Genomic DNA, 16,770 nt, shown 5'->3' with positions numbered 1-16,770 from the left:
CGCAACCATACGGTTAACAGTAATTGTGACATATTATTATGTACAGGAAATTCGTTATTTTTATTGGCAATTTAATTGATTTATTTGTAGCCCTTTTATTAGTTCCGCCGTTATAAAAATTGTTTTTTTGTGGGAGCAGTCACACCTACAAGTTTGTGGTAATTATATTTATTTTATTTTCCAAGGAGGTTAATAAGGTTGTTGTAAAAATGTAATCGAAAACTTTTATGTCAGCTTTGAAATTTTTTTTTTCTGAATATATAGACCAAAATTAATATAATACAATATCCAAGCAGCCTCACCCCCGCTGAAGCCACAAGTGTTATATATATACATACATACAATACATAAAATAACGCCTTATTTCCACAGTGGTAGGCAAAGACTACAGCAAGTTTCATATTATATCTATTTGGTAATACGTACATAAACTATTACATAACAACGCAAATTCAGTCACAGCTAAAGTAAAACTAATAAACACCATTTAGCCTAATCATCATCATTCTCAAACTCTAAAACATTTTTCAAAAATATTCCTTCAGGAAGACCAAAGTTCCATCTAACTCACGCCCCATTGGCTCCATCTCGTGTGACATAACACAACTGCGTGCACACACACACACTGCACACAGCACACACACAACACACACACTCGCGGTGTTTGCGCGCGCGCAGTGAAAACGAGGTCATGGCTGTACGCACACAACTGCAAGCCGCGTACTGCAAGATTGCGGATGCGAAAACGCACTTTTTTGAGATGATTCTGTTTTGAAAAAGGATTGAAGGATCTAGGAATCAAATTGCTCAACCAGACATAATAATTGAGACTATAAATATCGGAGTTGTCAGTATAAAAATCTAACTATCATGACTTTTCTTCGAGAAGAGAACTGTTTTAAAAGATGATATCCGCGCTAAAATTTGATTTTTCATAAACGTACTAACAACTGTGGGTTGTATAAAATTAGTTGCAAGAGGAAAAATTATAATCGAACATAGGACTCGCACACGTAATGGTATCGTCATGTTGACTATCTTAACCCCTGCACTATAAATGCTTATAGACTTAAGCTTCGCACATTTCTATTGTTAGAAGAAGACCCTTATTAATAAGACTTATCAAAAACTCCAATCCTTATCGAAATTCTGAAAAAAGGCATAATAAACTGAAATTCATAATCCGGTTATACACTTCCGAGAAACGTCGTAAACATTATAAAGGTTTCAAATATCTCGGTCACACAGTGCGTAAAATTCTTCAGTTATAAATACACTACAGTTTTATTTTTACATGGACTAGTAAACTTTAGTTAAAATACACGTGTCGTTTCTGTTTTGAACGCACATTTATTTGTGTCAACACTGACAACTGGAAAATAGTAATTTTTTCGTATATTTCAAACCAATTTTACGGTTTAAAGTAACTGAAAAATTGTTAACTATAACACCTTCCCAAGATCTCAAATATGTTTTGAATATACCGTAAACACATTTGTCACAAAATACAAATAATTTAGTAATTCGGGTCAAATGCTGATACCAACGAATGCCATCAAATTACGCTCTTACGCCAATAAGGTTGCTAAAAAATCACCGATGATACTATTTATCCTAAAGGGGAATCGAATTCAGGACAGTACACCAAATAAACCATTAATATGGTAACTATAATAGCTAATAACCTTACGACATAGCCCCTTCTCATTACGGAAAAAGACCGGTAGCCCATGTCCAGCAGTTACATTTACGTAACTTATTATTTATTTAAAACAACACTATGAAAAAATATTATGAAATGTCGTAGATTTCTAATTAACCTGCAAGGTAATTAATTAATTGACACAGATATAAGTACTGGGCATTGAGTTGTGGTTAATCTTATGATTCATAATTAAAACCTATTTTTTCCAAGACGATTGAGGTAGGTTAGGTAGGTCTAATCAGTGGGTACTTTTATGCCGTAAGGAAAGTTACTGCCATACTATTAGTGACTGTTTGTTGAGTAGGTTGGCTGCTCACTGTGTGATGGAAGATTCGATGCTCGAGTTATTCGAATGCAGATTACTGTTACGGTAGTTGACTACCAGTCAAATCAGCTACTCTTTATGAAATGTCAAACACATTTTAGTATAGAAATATGACATAGTGACGTCACAGTGTCTTATTTCCGTTGGTATCAAATGAGTGCCTAATAAAATTTTTCAGTCTGCAATAATTACAAATTCAACATTATTTACGAAAAAAGTTGCACAGCGTGAACATTTTGAATGAGCCTTTTAAGAGTACAACTTGAATCTTTTTTCGTTAAGACAGTCTTCTAATTCACCTTGCATTTTTTTTGTACCAGCTGAGTAAGACAGATAATAGATTATAATCTACTGGAGGGCCTGAGCTATGACATGTATGGTAAAGTTAACCTAATTCCCTTCAAGAAGTGTTTAGTTTCAAGCATGTAAATTTCCTTAAGATCGATTTTTTACCTTTATAAAAACGAACTATTGAACCATACTAATATTATAAATGCGTATCACCGTCTGTTGATCTGTCTGTCACGTGCTTACGGCAAAATTACTGAACCAATCTTGGAAAAAAACCTGTGTTCTTTAAACCAGGACCTACGCATCAGGAAAAGGGGACGAAACATTGCAGTCGGTTTCTTATAAAATGAATTCTGTACGCGCTTAGTTCAAAGTCTATAAAATTACGCGTCAAAATTGCTGAATTCTTGTTACATGTTGTCAGAGTGAAGCAAAAAATGCGTGCGATTTGTCCTTATGACATCATTAGACATGACCAGTGACCAGTGTGGCCATTGGCCAGTGAATCCAGGTTAAAATGACTTGCTCTTTGTACGCTTGTGGTAGGAAATACTTATATTTTAGTAACAGGTAGGATGTATAAGCTGTTAGGTAAATAACTTGATTTTAATTTAATGTGTGGCGTCATAGACGGTTTGATTGCGCAGTTTTGTAAGTCCGATTCCCATAGAGATTAGAAACAATTTTATGTAACATAGATTTAGGTATTTATTTTTATTGGTAACGAATTAATAATTTGTATTAATGTATAAAAATTTACTTTTAGACTTTATTGAAGAATAATTTCTAGACTTTTTTTGTAGTTTCTCCGCATCGTCTATCAATTGCGTACTTATAAGCGAAGAAACGGCATAACGGATTTCGATGTTTCAACATTTTTAACATAGGTTAATACACCAACATTTTAATATGAGATCAGAAGTCCATACAGGCAAGGACTCAGGCTGTATCTAATTAAATAATACCCACTACAGTTAAATTTAACTAACATATTATTGGCACATAACTATAGACATTTCTCAAAGACGGTACACATAGTATTTTGTAGGGCGGAAGTGTATTAGCGTAGAGGAAGTGTACACAGACGTGAGATAACCTAGATCTACTCGTTTATAGGAAACACTCGACTATTACTCGATTTGATTCGATTACTCGCGTGCATCGTAAGGATACTAGGGAGAATGTTAATACAATTACACTTGATTCAATTTTGTAAGCTTTGATAGGAAAATCTAATGGCAAAGCTGGCTTTTCGATGTTATTCGTGTAAGAAAGATGTAATTCTATAAACTTTCCTGAAAGATAATGTCTTTTATATTCTTTATAAGTGTAAATACTGTCAAAACGTATTTGAGTAGCGGAATGAAACGTGAAGTAAAGAAAAATAATGTTGTTGGACAAAATAAGTTAACAAATTCAAAAGTATTAATAAATAGAAGGAAAGAAAAAGGCCACAATACGCACTGAAAGTTTTCATACTTTCCGAATATACGCTAATATTAGAAATCTACAAGACTGTAATCAATCTACAGCAAAAATCTTTCATCCTGAAAATACGAAAGCTAGAACCTTCCATTTAACTTTAAACAGTGTTCAAAGGCTAATAGTTTCAGTGAATTTCAGCGACAATTCCGCTGAAGTCCGTCAAACACGTCACAGCTAATGACACACTAACACAGTTACCTTGACACGACGCCCTGTATTCCCTACTAGGAAATAAATATTTGTGTCAAACTATTATTATTTATTTATACAGTTTTCCTATAAAGATTATATAGAAGAAGACGTATTTTTGAAGGATTGAGAGGTTTTCCTTATTGTTGTTTGGGGATCTTGCTAAGTTATATAATGACGGAACTTAAAATCTACCTGTATATATTTTATGATAATATCCTCCAGGCCTATATTCGGCTACGGCGTTAAATTTCTGAAAAGTATTAACAGAAGACTAAGAAAATACTTTTTGGCCCAACTCGGGATTTGATCCTGAGACCTCTTACGCGGCAGTCGCATACACTATCGACTGCGCCACAGAGGCAGTCAGTGTTCTTTAGTTCTTACTAATTAAACAGACGTGATTTTTTAATGTATAAGATTTAAAATTTAAAGTAATAATTAACTACTTTTTTGCTTTTTTCTGCTAAAAAAATGTTTTAGAACGAAAGTTCACAAAAAGGCGCTTCCTTTAAGGTTCCTAGACGAAACTAACAGGTTCAACTCCCGGGGGTGGAGCTCTAAGTGTTTTGACAGACGGCGGCCCTACTGATAGACGGTTTTTTATTTACTTTGAAGTAAATGTAAGGTTTTTAGGTAGGAATTTTTGTAGTAAAAGCTAATGATTTCTACAAAGACCCGGATTTTAAATGCTTCTGGAATATGCCAAAGCAGATGTAGGACGATGTTTCGTAAAACTTAAAATCTTTCGTAACTTCGGGTAATTCTTTTCATACAAATTATTTTTAACATTTTCTTTAAGAAAATTATTTTTCGTATGGCTAAGCTAAGTAAACTCTGGCGCCGACTAATCAAAGAAGAATCTTGTATAGTGTTTTTTGTTGAAAATAATTTTTATATAATATTATTCGTATATAAGGTATAATCCCTCACTCAGGAAGAAATTATTGACAAGTAGGACTGATACAACAAGAAGATTTTATTTATATTCGTAGGACAGTTCATGAGTTGTCTAATATTAAAAGTTTATCTAATAGTGGATTTTCTTAAAAACTTTCTTATTTAACGTAATGTAGCATGTCTATTCAGCCAGCTCAGATCATTAGGCCGGTAGAAAGCGGTCGGCAGCGTCCAGTCCGCGTCGCTTTCGCTTCCGGCCGCGGTGTGGCGCCACTGACCTACTCACTAGATGCACCGCTGATAGGACAATGTTTATGTGGGAGCTTATCGATATTGCCGTGGTGTTTGTACAACTATTTGGTTATTGTGTAGTTGAGGTTGTCTTGAACGTATTTAGGTTGCGAATTAAGTGATAAAGTCGTCCCTAGGTAGTTATTGATCGGTATAACTTTTTTGCTTTCAGCACTGTGGTGAAGGTATCATAAAAATTAGAGATGAAACGGATAGCAGTTTGGCCGGATACCGGATACCGGATATTCGGCCTACCACCTGGCCGGATAGCCGGATATCCGGCCGCCGAATATTCGGCAGAACTTAGAGCGCTTGTAGACATCCGTTTTTTTCACCGGAGAACGGACCGTGTTTTTTGCCGGATAAGCGGTGGCGTAGGGTTTATAATGAGTATGTGTACACGCACCGGACATCGGTCTGGCGAACAATTTACGCCGGATGCACCACCGCCTCCCCTCGGCGCGACGGACACCGGTCCGGTGTAAGAAAGAGCGGTCATCCACGCCAGTGTATTGGTGCGTGTTGACGCAGCCGGACGTATTGCCTGTTTTCTGTAAATAGTGTGCCGTCTACCTGCGTTCTTTTAAAAAATGCCCTATGAAAATCAAGTTAAGTCTCAAGAACTGATGCAGCAAGATGATTCCCAATCTTCAATTGTTACTGAATTAAGTTCAATCACAACGCCTGATTACGATTTCGATTTTTTCTAAAAGTCCTTAATTTATTTTTTGAGTATAATAAAACAATTACTACCTACCTACTAAACTTTGTTTTAATTAATACAGGTAATTCGGTATGTAACGTTTTTTTTCGAAGGTCCGTTATTTGTGTAATCCAATCTTAAGGAAATTTTAAGAAACTATTTTGAAAATTTTTGTTTTCGAATCGGCAGTTTTATTTTTATAAGCCTTCAAAAGTTGTATGAATGACCTACATATATCCATACTACGCTGCAGAGTCTTTGTATAGCGAAGGTCATTGCACATAAAGTTTGAAGCTCCATAACATTAAAACTATCGATCTACTATTCGGCCGGATGTCTATCCGGCCGAATAGTAGCTATCCGGTATTCGGCCGGATAGTATTAAGGCCGCCGGATAGGCCGGATACCGGATAGTTACCGGATATCCGTTTCATCTCTAATAAAAATATGAATCTTCGCCAAAATAACTTTCTGAGAATGTAATTTGAATAATGTTCAATAAACATTTTAGCTGTTGATATTCTCTTTCTCTAAACATCGAGTTATTATCGGCATAAACGAGTAGTGTTTCACAGAATCGATTACTGGGGTAATCTATTTGATTACTAATCGGCTTCAGAAATGTATTGGCTGACTAGACCATAAAACTTTCTCATCGCCGCCGGCCTAAACGCTGGCCAGAGTAAAAGCGGCAGCTCGTGAAAGGAAAATCGTCGGCACTTCCTCGAGCGGAAATCGAAAGTGGATTGTGATCGCGAGGAGAAAACTGCATAGGCGGCGGCCGCTAGTGCATCAAAACATGTTGCCAGATGCAAGTGCATTTCAGTGAGTAGCGACATCTACTATCTACAAAACGAACTATTCACCCCTAACTTTGTTTAGTGACATCTAGCGGTGAATAGAAATAACATCAATGACGCATTATTTTACAGTAGTTTTAGTATTTGCCGATAGATGTCACTAAACTGAACTTACAAACTACAAATAATAAAACGTACCTTTACCTCCACCAGCATCGTGCACCTGTGGCTTTCCACTCGGCATCCTCTGCATCGGCGACGCGCTCCCGTAGTTCATACTCGCCGTGTTGTAATCCGAGCTTATTGGTTCTTGCTTTATTCCACTAGATGTCGCTGATAACTTCTCAGCGAGCAGCGGGTTTGCGGACGCTATGTTATATCGCCCATTGTTGATGTTGTTAGCAACGGCGTTGTTGATGGCACTAGTGCCTGATCTTAACAGTTGTTGTAACCGTTGTTGGCCGTTGTTTGGCAGTGCTAATTGACTGTTTTGTTGATAGTAGCCTTGTAGTTGGCTGCCGGACGCTGGCGATGATATGTTGTTGTTTTCTTCTTGCTGGAATTATAATAAAGGATTGAAATTAGTACAATGACGTATTATTATGCTTATCTGTGTTCATTCCTATTAAGTTATTAACCTTAGTTTTAATACAGATGGCTTTCAACAGCTTGATTGTTTTCTTTTTCACTTCTACCTGACTTGCATAAATATTTACAATATTAATGTCAATACTGTTCTTAAATGTTTATAGATAATCAACTGACTAAATTTTGGCAGATCCAACTTTAACGACTAACGTTAGTTCGCTTATACGAGACTTTGACACATTCCACTAATATTCACACTGAGTTAGAGAGTTTTCGAATTTGTTAGTAACACTGTCCTTTTTAGTCAAAGATACAAAGTTAACTGTCAATGTGTCAATATTCACCGGCTATTAAAATACAACATAAATTTTACAAAACAAAAAGAAGGGTAGATAAGATCATACTCACCTTTATTTCGATAGGTGGCACTGCTGACGCGGTAGCATTCGTTAAATCGGTGAAAAACGTTTCAAAATTGTCGAAGGCGGTTTCTCCTAGTTGCTTGAGGATGTCATCAGGGTCTGCGGCCTCTCCCGTGTCGGGCTCGAGGGTCAGACCTCCTACGATGTTGGTGAGCTCGGCTTGCGAGAGATCCCCGAGAGATGACGCCATCTGCTGGAGCTGGGCGGCAGCTTGGCCGCCGGCTGCTACTACCGCGTCCTGGAACTAAAAACAAATTACGAATTAGTACTACAGATTAACGTGAATTGACTTATTTGCTATGTAAAGTAAAAAATCTTATACATTATTAGGGATTACAAGAAAAACAGGTCCTCATATGGTTGAAATGATAAAAATATGTGTTCGTTTTGCAGAATGAAAATTAAATATAGGTTAGACAACAATTTTTTACTACGGGATTTATTGCTTAGTAATATACGATCATTTAATTTATCTCTATAGAATGAAGGATAGATTAGTGTGTTAAGTGTGAAAAAAGCTTCTAGTCTACTACTAATCTACTTTTTAGGAAACTAGCAAGATAACTTAGTGTAACGAACGCTTAAATATTTTTCACAACAACTTTAGGACATTGATATAATACACAATACTTTATTATGAAAATATTAATAAAAGTTTATATTCACAGTTACTTCAACTGAACGCTAGATGCCACTAGTTGGTTATTGTGTCTTGTGATCATAGGAGAGGTGATAGAGTGGTATTCTGATAGAACAGTTGTGTGAATTACCTGCAGGCAATTGGAGAGGTCAACCATCCTGCCCTCATTCTCCGCAGACCACCATTCGTCTTCAATAAATGGCATCGCCAGCGCCGGTCCCGATGGCGCATGCGTTCCCGCCACCTTTGTCAGTTTTATAAACTAGGTGGCGCTTTACACACCACACTTCACACGCGACACTCGCGAACTATACACAATATATAAAGTCCAAAAATGTATTTACACTAATAAATTCGTTCAAAATGTTTGGCAGCTTTTTGGACGGAACGTACATTATTCGATGTAGGTTTTACGCGAAATTTAGGTACTTAGTTACGGGGGAACACATATCGGTATGTTTGTTGTTGCCGCTGGACGACAGATGGCTCTGTTCCCTCGGCGGTGCTCGTCTCCTCCCGGCCAGGTTACCTCACTCCTCGTATACCACTCCTCTTCAGCAGCGACCTGTTAAGATTACGAGCGTAGGCTTTCACGTCTCTTAACATGTTCTTACAAGATAAATATGTGGAGTAGGTACTTTGTGATTAAGTAGAAGCTACAGATAGTGTGTTAGTGAGGTGTTTATTAACTTAACTGAGTAATTACTTACGACGAGTACTTATTTAGGCTTTAACAGCGTAAACATATATTACTCGTATTAAATATCACTTTAAAGTAGCCAATTAATAAAAACGATGTTAATGTTTTAGTGTGTTAGTTCCGGTTTTCGCCGCGAGATGGCGTTGCCGGCAATAAGTAAAAATTATGGTTACATTAAATTTTGAGATAAATTTTCTTTTTTCGTCTGGATAATAAAGGTGTATATTTTTGTTGGTAAGTGTGATAGCGGCGATGCACCGAGATCACCTGGCGACGTCCCGGTGTATGTCAAATCTGCGTCGATACAGCATAGAGGCAGCGCGGCGCTCACTCACTTGCGCACACGCTCACGCTGCTCTGAAATAGAACAAACAATGCAACATTAAAATAAATTCATATTTATAAAAAATAACAAAAAATTATAACTAAACTTTAATAATATATCTTTAAAACTAGGTTAAAACTTTGAGTCTAAACAACTGTTGTAAATATTATAAAGTGTATGTATGTACTTGTATGTAGGTACTTATTGCTAAATGACTTAAGTATTTTAATCTAATGTTATGACGTATGTTGTGTCAATGACCTCTATGACAAGATTATTTCGGGCATCACTTAGCAAATAATTACTTGTTATGATAACAATACACTGTCATTTTTTATCTAAGCGGCTGATATAAAACACTCTAACAATTTAAAATTGCAAGTACAATAGGTAACTTAGGGTATGTTATCAAAACTATGGGCTAGAATTATGAAATTTGAAGTCCTAACTATATCTACCATAGCCTATAAGTCTATGTTTATGTTGTCTTTGTAAACTAAAGATAAGTTTTTTACAGCTTTAAGTAAACAAAAGTCCAAGTAACAAACAATCTAAAGTTCAATTCTAACACAACGTTACGTAAACTTTTATCTCTAAATTAACTGACCATAAAATGTTCATAGTTAGTAGAAAAACAAAGAAAAAAGTTATTAACGTAACAAACATAAGACGTTCTCGTAATCATATTATGCGGGGACGTACAATGCACGGAAGACTGCGCTTGCACACCGAAACAAAGAAATTCTGCCAATCAGCGCTCGCCGTTCGTAAAAAAGAAAAAAGTGAACAATGGCGGCTCACTCTTTCACTATAATTGTCGTGTGCGAAGTAAAAAGAATAACTTTTCTTTTCAAACGCTTCCTTGTACCGCTTTCTTCGTAGTTTTGATGTTATTAATTTTGTATGCGATTATTTCGCGATAGTTATCTTAGATTACAGATTATTTTTAGATGTTTTGCGTAAAATGTTATTTATGGCTAACTTTACTGAGTCATCTTTTATCAAAATATTTCGAGAAATGCAATTTTTAGACTGTCATTCTGATAACATGTGCGAATATAGGCCGTGATTAGAGCCTTTTGCTTTACTTAGTAAGCATGAGTGATATAAAAATACGAATATAAATAAATGTGTCAGGTTCTGTGTTTTACTCATCAACTTGGCTAACTAATGGTATGATTCTTGATGTCATTTACCTAACGTTGCATTATTCAAAGGGATATAAATAAGTAATCAATTAATAGTCGTCAGAGATATATCCAAGCGCCTTGATTTTATTACATGGTAGTGTCATACATAGGTATTAGTTACCTAACTACCTCTTTATGAAAGTTGACAAACAAAAATGAAAAGAAAGTGATTGTTTGTAAAAATGTTCAATTTGTTTATGATTTTTAAGAACAAACAAAAATAAAATTGCTAGTGATAATCATAAATAATTATAAACTAATGAGCATTAATAATAAATTTAAATAATGTTATAAGTTTATTTAATTATAAAGTTGTAACTACTTGTTTTACGACTGTGTGAAAATGCATAATAAGTTATATTTGCGTTTTGATATAATAAACATTCATTATTTACTTCCTAATAATTATCAAGTGCGTTTATTGTTGTAAAGCAAATTAATACCAAGGTTGGTGTTGCAGCGCCATCTATCATCGAGTAGCTGAAGCTGAAACTGCGTTTTATTTTTCAGTTATGTACATGATTATTATATTAAGCATATTTGTTGTTTTAAACTCAGATAAACATAGTTAAAATGCGTGTCAACCTGTCACTATAATTTAAAACGTAACAAGTGTGATCACACATGTTTTTCTTTTTACGGTAAATGGTTATAAATCCTATATGATTGCCTATTGAAAGATTTATAGACTTCAGTGAGACGCAACCTTGGATCAGTTACTTCCTATTGCATATTGCTCTGAGGACCTTGCATTGAGTTGGCGTAATTACCAACAAGCTAACATCTTGCTAATACTTATCTTGTTTACACAACCAGTTATTGTTTTAATACTGTTAAATACATTTTAATGATCTAATCATTATTATTGCGCCCGAGTAAAAGAGTATATTCTTTTAATAATACTCATATTCAATGTATTTTAGCTTCTTTTACCTGTTGCAATATTGCAGTTGTAATTATAACTGAATTAATGCAGTTAAGGAAGAACCTTCAGCATTCTACCACGCGATCAATATGCCTTGCAATGCCAATAAAGAGTGCAATTATAACAATTTATTCCGAGGTAATTTATTTATTATTGTTTCCAAAATAGTTTCCGTATCATAAATTGTTAGGTTTTTACCAAAACGACGGTTAGACTCAGTTTATGAATAAGTATTTAGTACACGAATTGAATTATTCTTGCATTGATTGATTTTTTATAATATCACGTATAAAAAATATTAAATTATATTTTTAATGGTGACACGTAACGTATTGTGAAGTTTGATGCATGAAACGTAACGTGTCGTAATGACAGTAAGAACTCTGTATAATCTGTGGCAAAATTGCTACTATTTTGTTTGCAATGTTTTGATCAAAATATAACCATGTCGGAAGAAAATAATTCTGATTCTTCATCGACTTCTGAGTCAGAAGTTAGTGCTTGTAGTTCCAATTTTAATCCTATTAAAGCGCTCTATTCGACAAAGACAAAAGTCCCGGTAGAAAATGCTCCAATGTACGAAAATATAAGTCATTTCGAGGCGGCAATGACAAAAAGAGATGTAGAAGTAATTCCTGTTGGACAGAAAGAATTAGTGAAAAAGAGGGCAGAAGAGAAACAAAAGAAGAAACAGGAAGAGGAGAAACAGTTGTTAGAGAAGAATAAGCAAAGATTCGCACAATATCAAGGTATGGTTTTTGAGGTTATGTTTTGATTGTTACAAGTTGTTATTCCGCTCATTTTTCTCGTCGTGACTAAGATTATTAGCATAGTATTTATAAAATAACAAAGTGCTTGATATTTATGGGTGAACAACATCGTAGCAATTATAAAAATTAATATATTTCTTATAAAAATTATACTTATATCTTAGACAGAAACTTTAACATCAAGAAAATGATCCACTTTCTAATATCCTATGTATGTTATTATGTACAGACGTAGAAAGTAAACAGTACTTATAAATTTTGACAAGAACAGGATCATAGCGAGCAGCATTTTAAAGTCACATCTTACCTAAAGTCATAAGTCCTACAGGTCCAAGATGAGATTACAAATATATACAATTTTTTAATGAATCTAAGTAGTTTATGTTTATCATAGCCGTCACTTAAAGCAAGTATTACTAAACATAGCAAATAACATCATAATAGTGATATTATCCTCCGTTAAGTTATATAACGGTTGCAACGTCACTATGAAGTAATAACTGCAGTGTAAGTGCAATGTATATTATGTACCACTCTCTAATTACTTAGTAATGGGAGATCGTAATAATATTTGACATTATTGACCTGTTAACTCTGTACGTATGCTATTACGTTGCTGACCTGAGTTGCTGCACCTGTGTCCGATATACAAGTTGGCCTGTTGTGTTAGAGGATTGTAGTACTAGGTATAATATGGCTTTATTATTCCTTTAATACTTTGTGAATAAGACCTGTGGTTGCTTTTGCATAGATAGGACTATTTTAAAAGTTGTAGATAAGTGTTGGATAGCTTATGTGATAGATAAAGTGACAGCAAATGTTTTATAAATAAGTATGCAGTATTTTTCTAATTGTGAACATGTGACTTGGTTAGTATTTAAAGTCCAACATTGTTAAAATTATATGAGATGCATTAGAATGAAATAGCAGGTATTAAATTTAATTGAGAGTGAAATAGAGACAAGTTTAGTTTGATTAATCTTTGACTAGAATAGAAATGCCTATTTGCAATGTATGTAGAAGCCTTTGAAATAATAAATATAATAATTAATGTTAGTGTTAATGCAAACCAAAAATTTTGGATGACTTAATAATTGTACAATAATAGTATTTGTTAAACATAATAAATTACACAAAACACTAAATTCCAATGTTCAACTAATTAACATAAAATTTCAACGAAAATACAAAACCCACGTGTATTTCGAATTATTCATCAATGCACATACAATATTAAAAAACATGCCATATCAATCAGTCATCCATACATCCAAAACGGCACATGTAACACCTCAGGTCGCTACATGAGGTCAGTCTAGGCCGCGCGTTCAACGCACGCGGCTCTATGTCAACGGAGTACGACGACCTGCCCCCCCTCCTCCCTCCCCTGCCTCCCTGCACGCTTACTACCCCGCCACCCCCCTGGATAATCTACGGAGCCCACCCAGGCAGCTGTGGGGCTTCCGAGGGATCAAGGTTTGGGTTGTGACCTCGGATTTAGATTAGTGAACGAAGGTTTTGTGGGTACTTAAAGTTTTTTACACTCTTTTTCTAAAGCGCCGTGTATGATCAAGTTTTTTTGTTGATTATAGATTGTATATTAGTTAAAGATGTTATTTCGAGGTATCTATCAAAGCAATTAGTTGAAAGGTTAGTTTAGTTTTCCGTCTAAGGATAATCGTAAATCGTAGAGCGTTCACACTACAGGGTACCTACAGGCTGAATCAATCAAAAATACTGAAAATTAGGCTCGGATTTCGCGAAAAAATCTTTAAAAAAATGCTAAATATAACACGTTGTTATTAACGGACGTATCGTATCCAGGTTGGCTTGTGAATGACTTGCTATCAACAATGGCATCAGCTCATTTGCATCGCCCGTGACCCGCTGGCCCGGCGGCCTTGCTTATATAAACCTTTTTTTTCCACAATTTGTTTTGGCTTAGAACAGACGTTTCGTCACAATTTAGCAGACGATTATAGCAGATTATGGTGTTGCGAATTCGTTTTCTAGTCATGGGAGTGTGTTACATGGCACAAATGGCACTTAAATGTTAGCATTCATTAAGAATGTGGGTAGATAGAAAATTTTCATTCAGACGAATCGGGGAAAGGTTATCGGGTCTTTCTTTTTAGTGACGGTTTGATGATTTTATTGTTACAAGAGAAATTGTTCTTATAATTTAGGTCTAAAGTTTATCGCTCTGTTCCCATTTTTTTTTATTGTAACTTAGGCATCGACGAAATAAGATTGTTCAGTTAAATAATATTACTTTATAGTTTTAATAGACAATTATTATATTCACCTGAACACCCTTGAAACGTAATCAAGCAATCGTTAATACTTTTAACCAACACACCACATAGAGCAGAAACACGCGATCGCGTGACAATATTACCAATTATTTTCCCGCCAAATCGACAAAAATGGCGGTGGAAAGTGACAGGTATACGTACCATAGATTAAGCACAGCTGGCTTGTAAACTCCTTGTTCGTTACTATTATCGACTACTTTTGTGCAATCGTTAAGCCTAATATAAGCGTAATGGTAGATTCTAGAGTATAATTGCGCTCGCCATATTGTTTTGCAATACTGAAACACGGTCTGAACAATCGTGCGCATTTACATCTATTGAGTTTATCTAAGAAAGTGCTCGTTCGAAAGTAGACTAGCGTGTAACTTAATACTGAGTAAAATTCTTTAAAGCGTCGTATTTGTGGGATCAGTATGAGTTATATGTTGAGAATGATGATCGTGTTTCATCATTACTGTCACCGATTTGTGTACAATCTGAAATTGATGATGGTTGTCGAGATTGCGGCGAGTATCTGCATAAATCGCGTTGCGTTCATCTAGATGCATCGTTGTGCGAACGTAACATCGCTAGACTTTCGCGTGTACGATTGTTGCATAACCGCTTTCCACATGAGTGGTGCTCGCCGTCTCACTCGGCCTGGAGTCTCGGTCGTTGACATGCCATCCAGAGATTTTGCGCCTAGGGTTGTTGGCACCAGACGAAATTGAGCCTGAATTCTTGACCTTGCCATTCCACTTTGAAAATTCATTCATTTCAATGTACATTTCTGTCACTATTAGACTGAAAAATAAAGCTATGAAATAATGTAATAGTATTTAATATTGTTGCTAACTGGTGTACGTTAAATAGTTTTAAATAAATATACGTAGGTAGGTATGTTTATTTTTATTCATGATTATTTATTAAGATTATGAGTTGAACTTTGTATTCTAATTTGCCACTCAATAAATTCCATCACAATACAATAACACATTTTAAATACCAATATATAGGTACTTTATTATTTAGTAGTTAGTACGAAAATATGCGTGCGTGTAATTCTTTATCAGTATTGTGCGTGAGTTGACGCACAAAATTCATTATTTTTTCTCGATTCATCCAAAACGGTAAGCAATGAATCATAAATTAGTTTTTATGGCAACCCTGTAAGCGGCTGACGAAATGTTGTCTCAAAAACTTGTGTTACCAGTCAAAATTATTGTTATTTTTACAATGTGCGCTAAGAAATGCCGATAAACAATTTGTGTCATCCGAGATAACGCCCATAAAAATAGTATGAGATTGTATGTTTTGTCTGTGACTAAATTTATTCAGTAATTTTTAATTGCCTAAAGATATCGTAACGTTAACTTGATTTATTCACGTCTGGCGCGTCATATTGCTTATAAATCATAAATTACTTTTAAAGTTTCTAGTCTTACACGTGTTTGAGATCTATAAAATTAAAATTGGATCGAACAAGACTTCACTAGCAGGTCTGTAGGTAACATAAATAATTAGTTGTAATTTATTCAAACATATTATTATTATAATTAAACTCAAAGAAAGACAATTACATGTATTACAATGTTTACGAATTATAAAAGAAGATAACGAATAGTTGCGTGTTGTGTTATCTATCACGCTAAGCCGGCGGGCAGCGCGTGCGCACACCGCCCTACTCACCATTATCATTTGCAAATTATCTCTGTGCGTTATTTCGCTACAATTAGGTACCGAAATACGCCTACATTTAATAAACCTAACCCTAGAATTTATTAGAAACAGTATACTCCCACTACACAACCATAAGAACCTACAGTCGACACAGACGTAGTTAAGATTCACGATTACGCAATAAAATAATTGTGTTAAACGCATAAAAGTAAATCGGTACGTCGTCGCCAATAAGCGGCGAAACGGAACGCAAACGGAAGTGATGCAACGGCACGCGTTTCGGCGCGCATCTGTGTAAACATGGCGCGCTTTTCTGAATGGCGCGATGGCGGGTGGCGTTTCCCGCGCTCGCTCGCGGCCGACGACCCCGGCCGCGCGGTCAGCGCCCGGGGATAGTCGAGTGAAAGTAATTCGCGATCGGCGACCGCTCGCGAGCCATGCCAGCCTGGTACCTCGCTCGCACCGCTGCATGCATTTGTTGATAGTTTACGCGTTTTTTTTCTAATCTGATGATGAATTGATGAGTGTTTAATGGATTTTGTTTGCT

The 16,770-nt window shown here is 35.6% G+C and overlaps 2 protein-coding genes across 7 annotated transcripts in view; one reads left to right on the top strand and one right to left on the bottom strand.

Annotated features, from left to right (window-relative positions):
- Positions 1-16,770, bottom strand: part of Eip74EF (Ecdysone-induced protein E74) — a 217,478-nt gene that overhangs the window by 114,923 nt on the left and 85,785 nt on the right. For 2 of the 6 annotated variants that reach the window (XM_076134087.1, XM_076134096.1), the window contains exons 3-6: positions 9,307-9,396; positions 8,470-8,904; positions 7,686-7,943; positions 6,888-7,245 (exon numbers count right to left, since the gene is read on the bottom strand). In XM_076134087.1, the coding sequence (XP_075990202.1) occupies positions 6,888-7,245; positions 7,686-7,943; positions 8,470-8,544 (691 nt within the window). In that variant the 5' untranslated portion in view covers positions 8,545-8,904; positions 9,307-9,396. Of the gene's footprint in view, positions 1-6,887; positions 7,246-7,685; positions 7,944-8,469; positions 8,905-9,212; positions 9,397-16,770 lie in introns of all 6 variants that reach the window. The other 4 variants (XM_076134105.1, XM_076134091.1, XM_076134093.1 and 1 more) reach the window with 4 other exon arrangements.
- The window catches only part of Lsm11 (U6 snRNA-associated Sm-like protein LSm11), a 39,035-nt gene continuing 34,143 nt past the window's right edge, over positions 11,879-16,770 (top strand). Inside the window, exon 1 of the mRNA XM_076134121.1 lies at positions 11,879-12,228. Within this exon, the coding sequence (XP_075990236.1) occupies positions 11,925-12,228 (304 nt within the window). The 5' untranslated portion in view covers positions 11,879-11,924. The remainder of the gene's footprint in view (positions 12,229-16,770) is intronic.

Source organism: Anticarsia gemmatalis, chromosome 2 (assembly GCF_050436995.1).
Source record: "Anticarsia gemmatalis isolate Benzon Research Colony breed Stoneville strain chromosome 2, ilAntGemm2 primary, whole genome shotgun sequence".
In the NCBI taxonomy this organism is placed as follows: domain Eukaryota; kingdom Metazoa; phylum Arthropoda; class Insecta; order Lepidoptera; family Erebidae; genus Anticarsia; species Anticarsia gemmatalis.
Note: the sequence above shows the minus strand (reverse complement) of the source record. Positions and strands in the feature narration are given on the sequence as shown.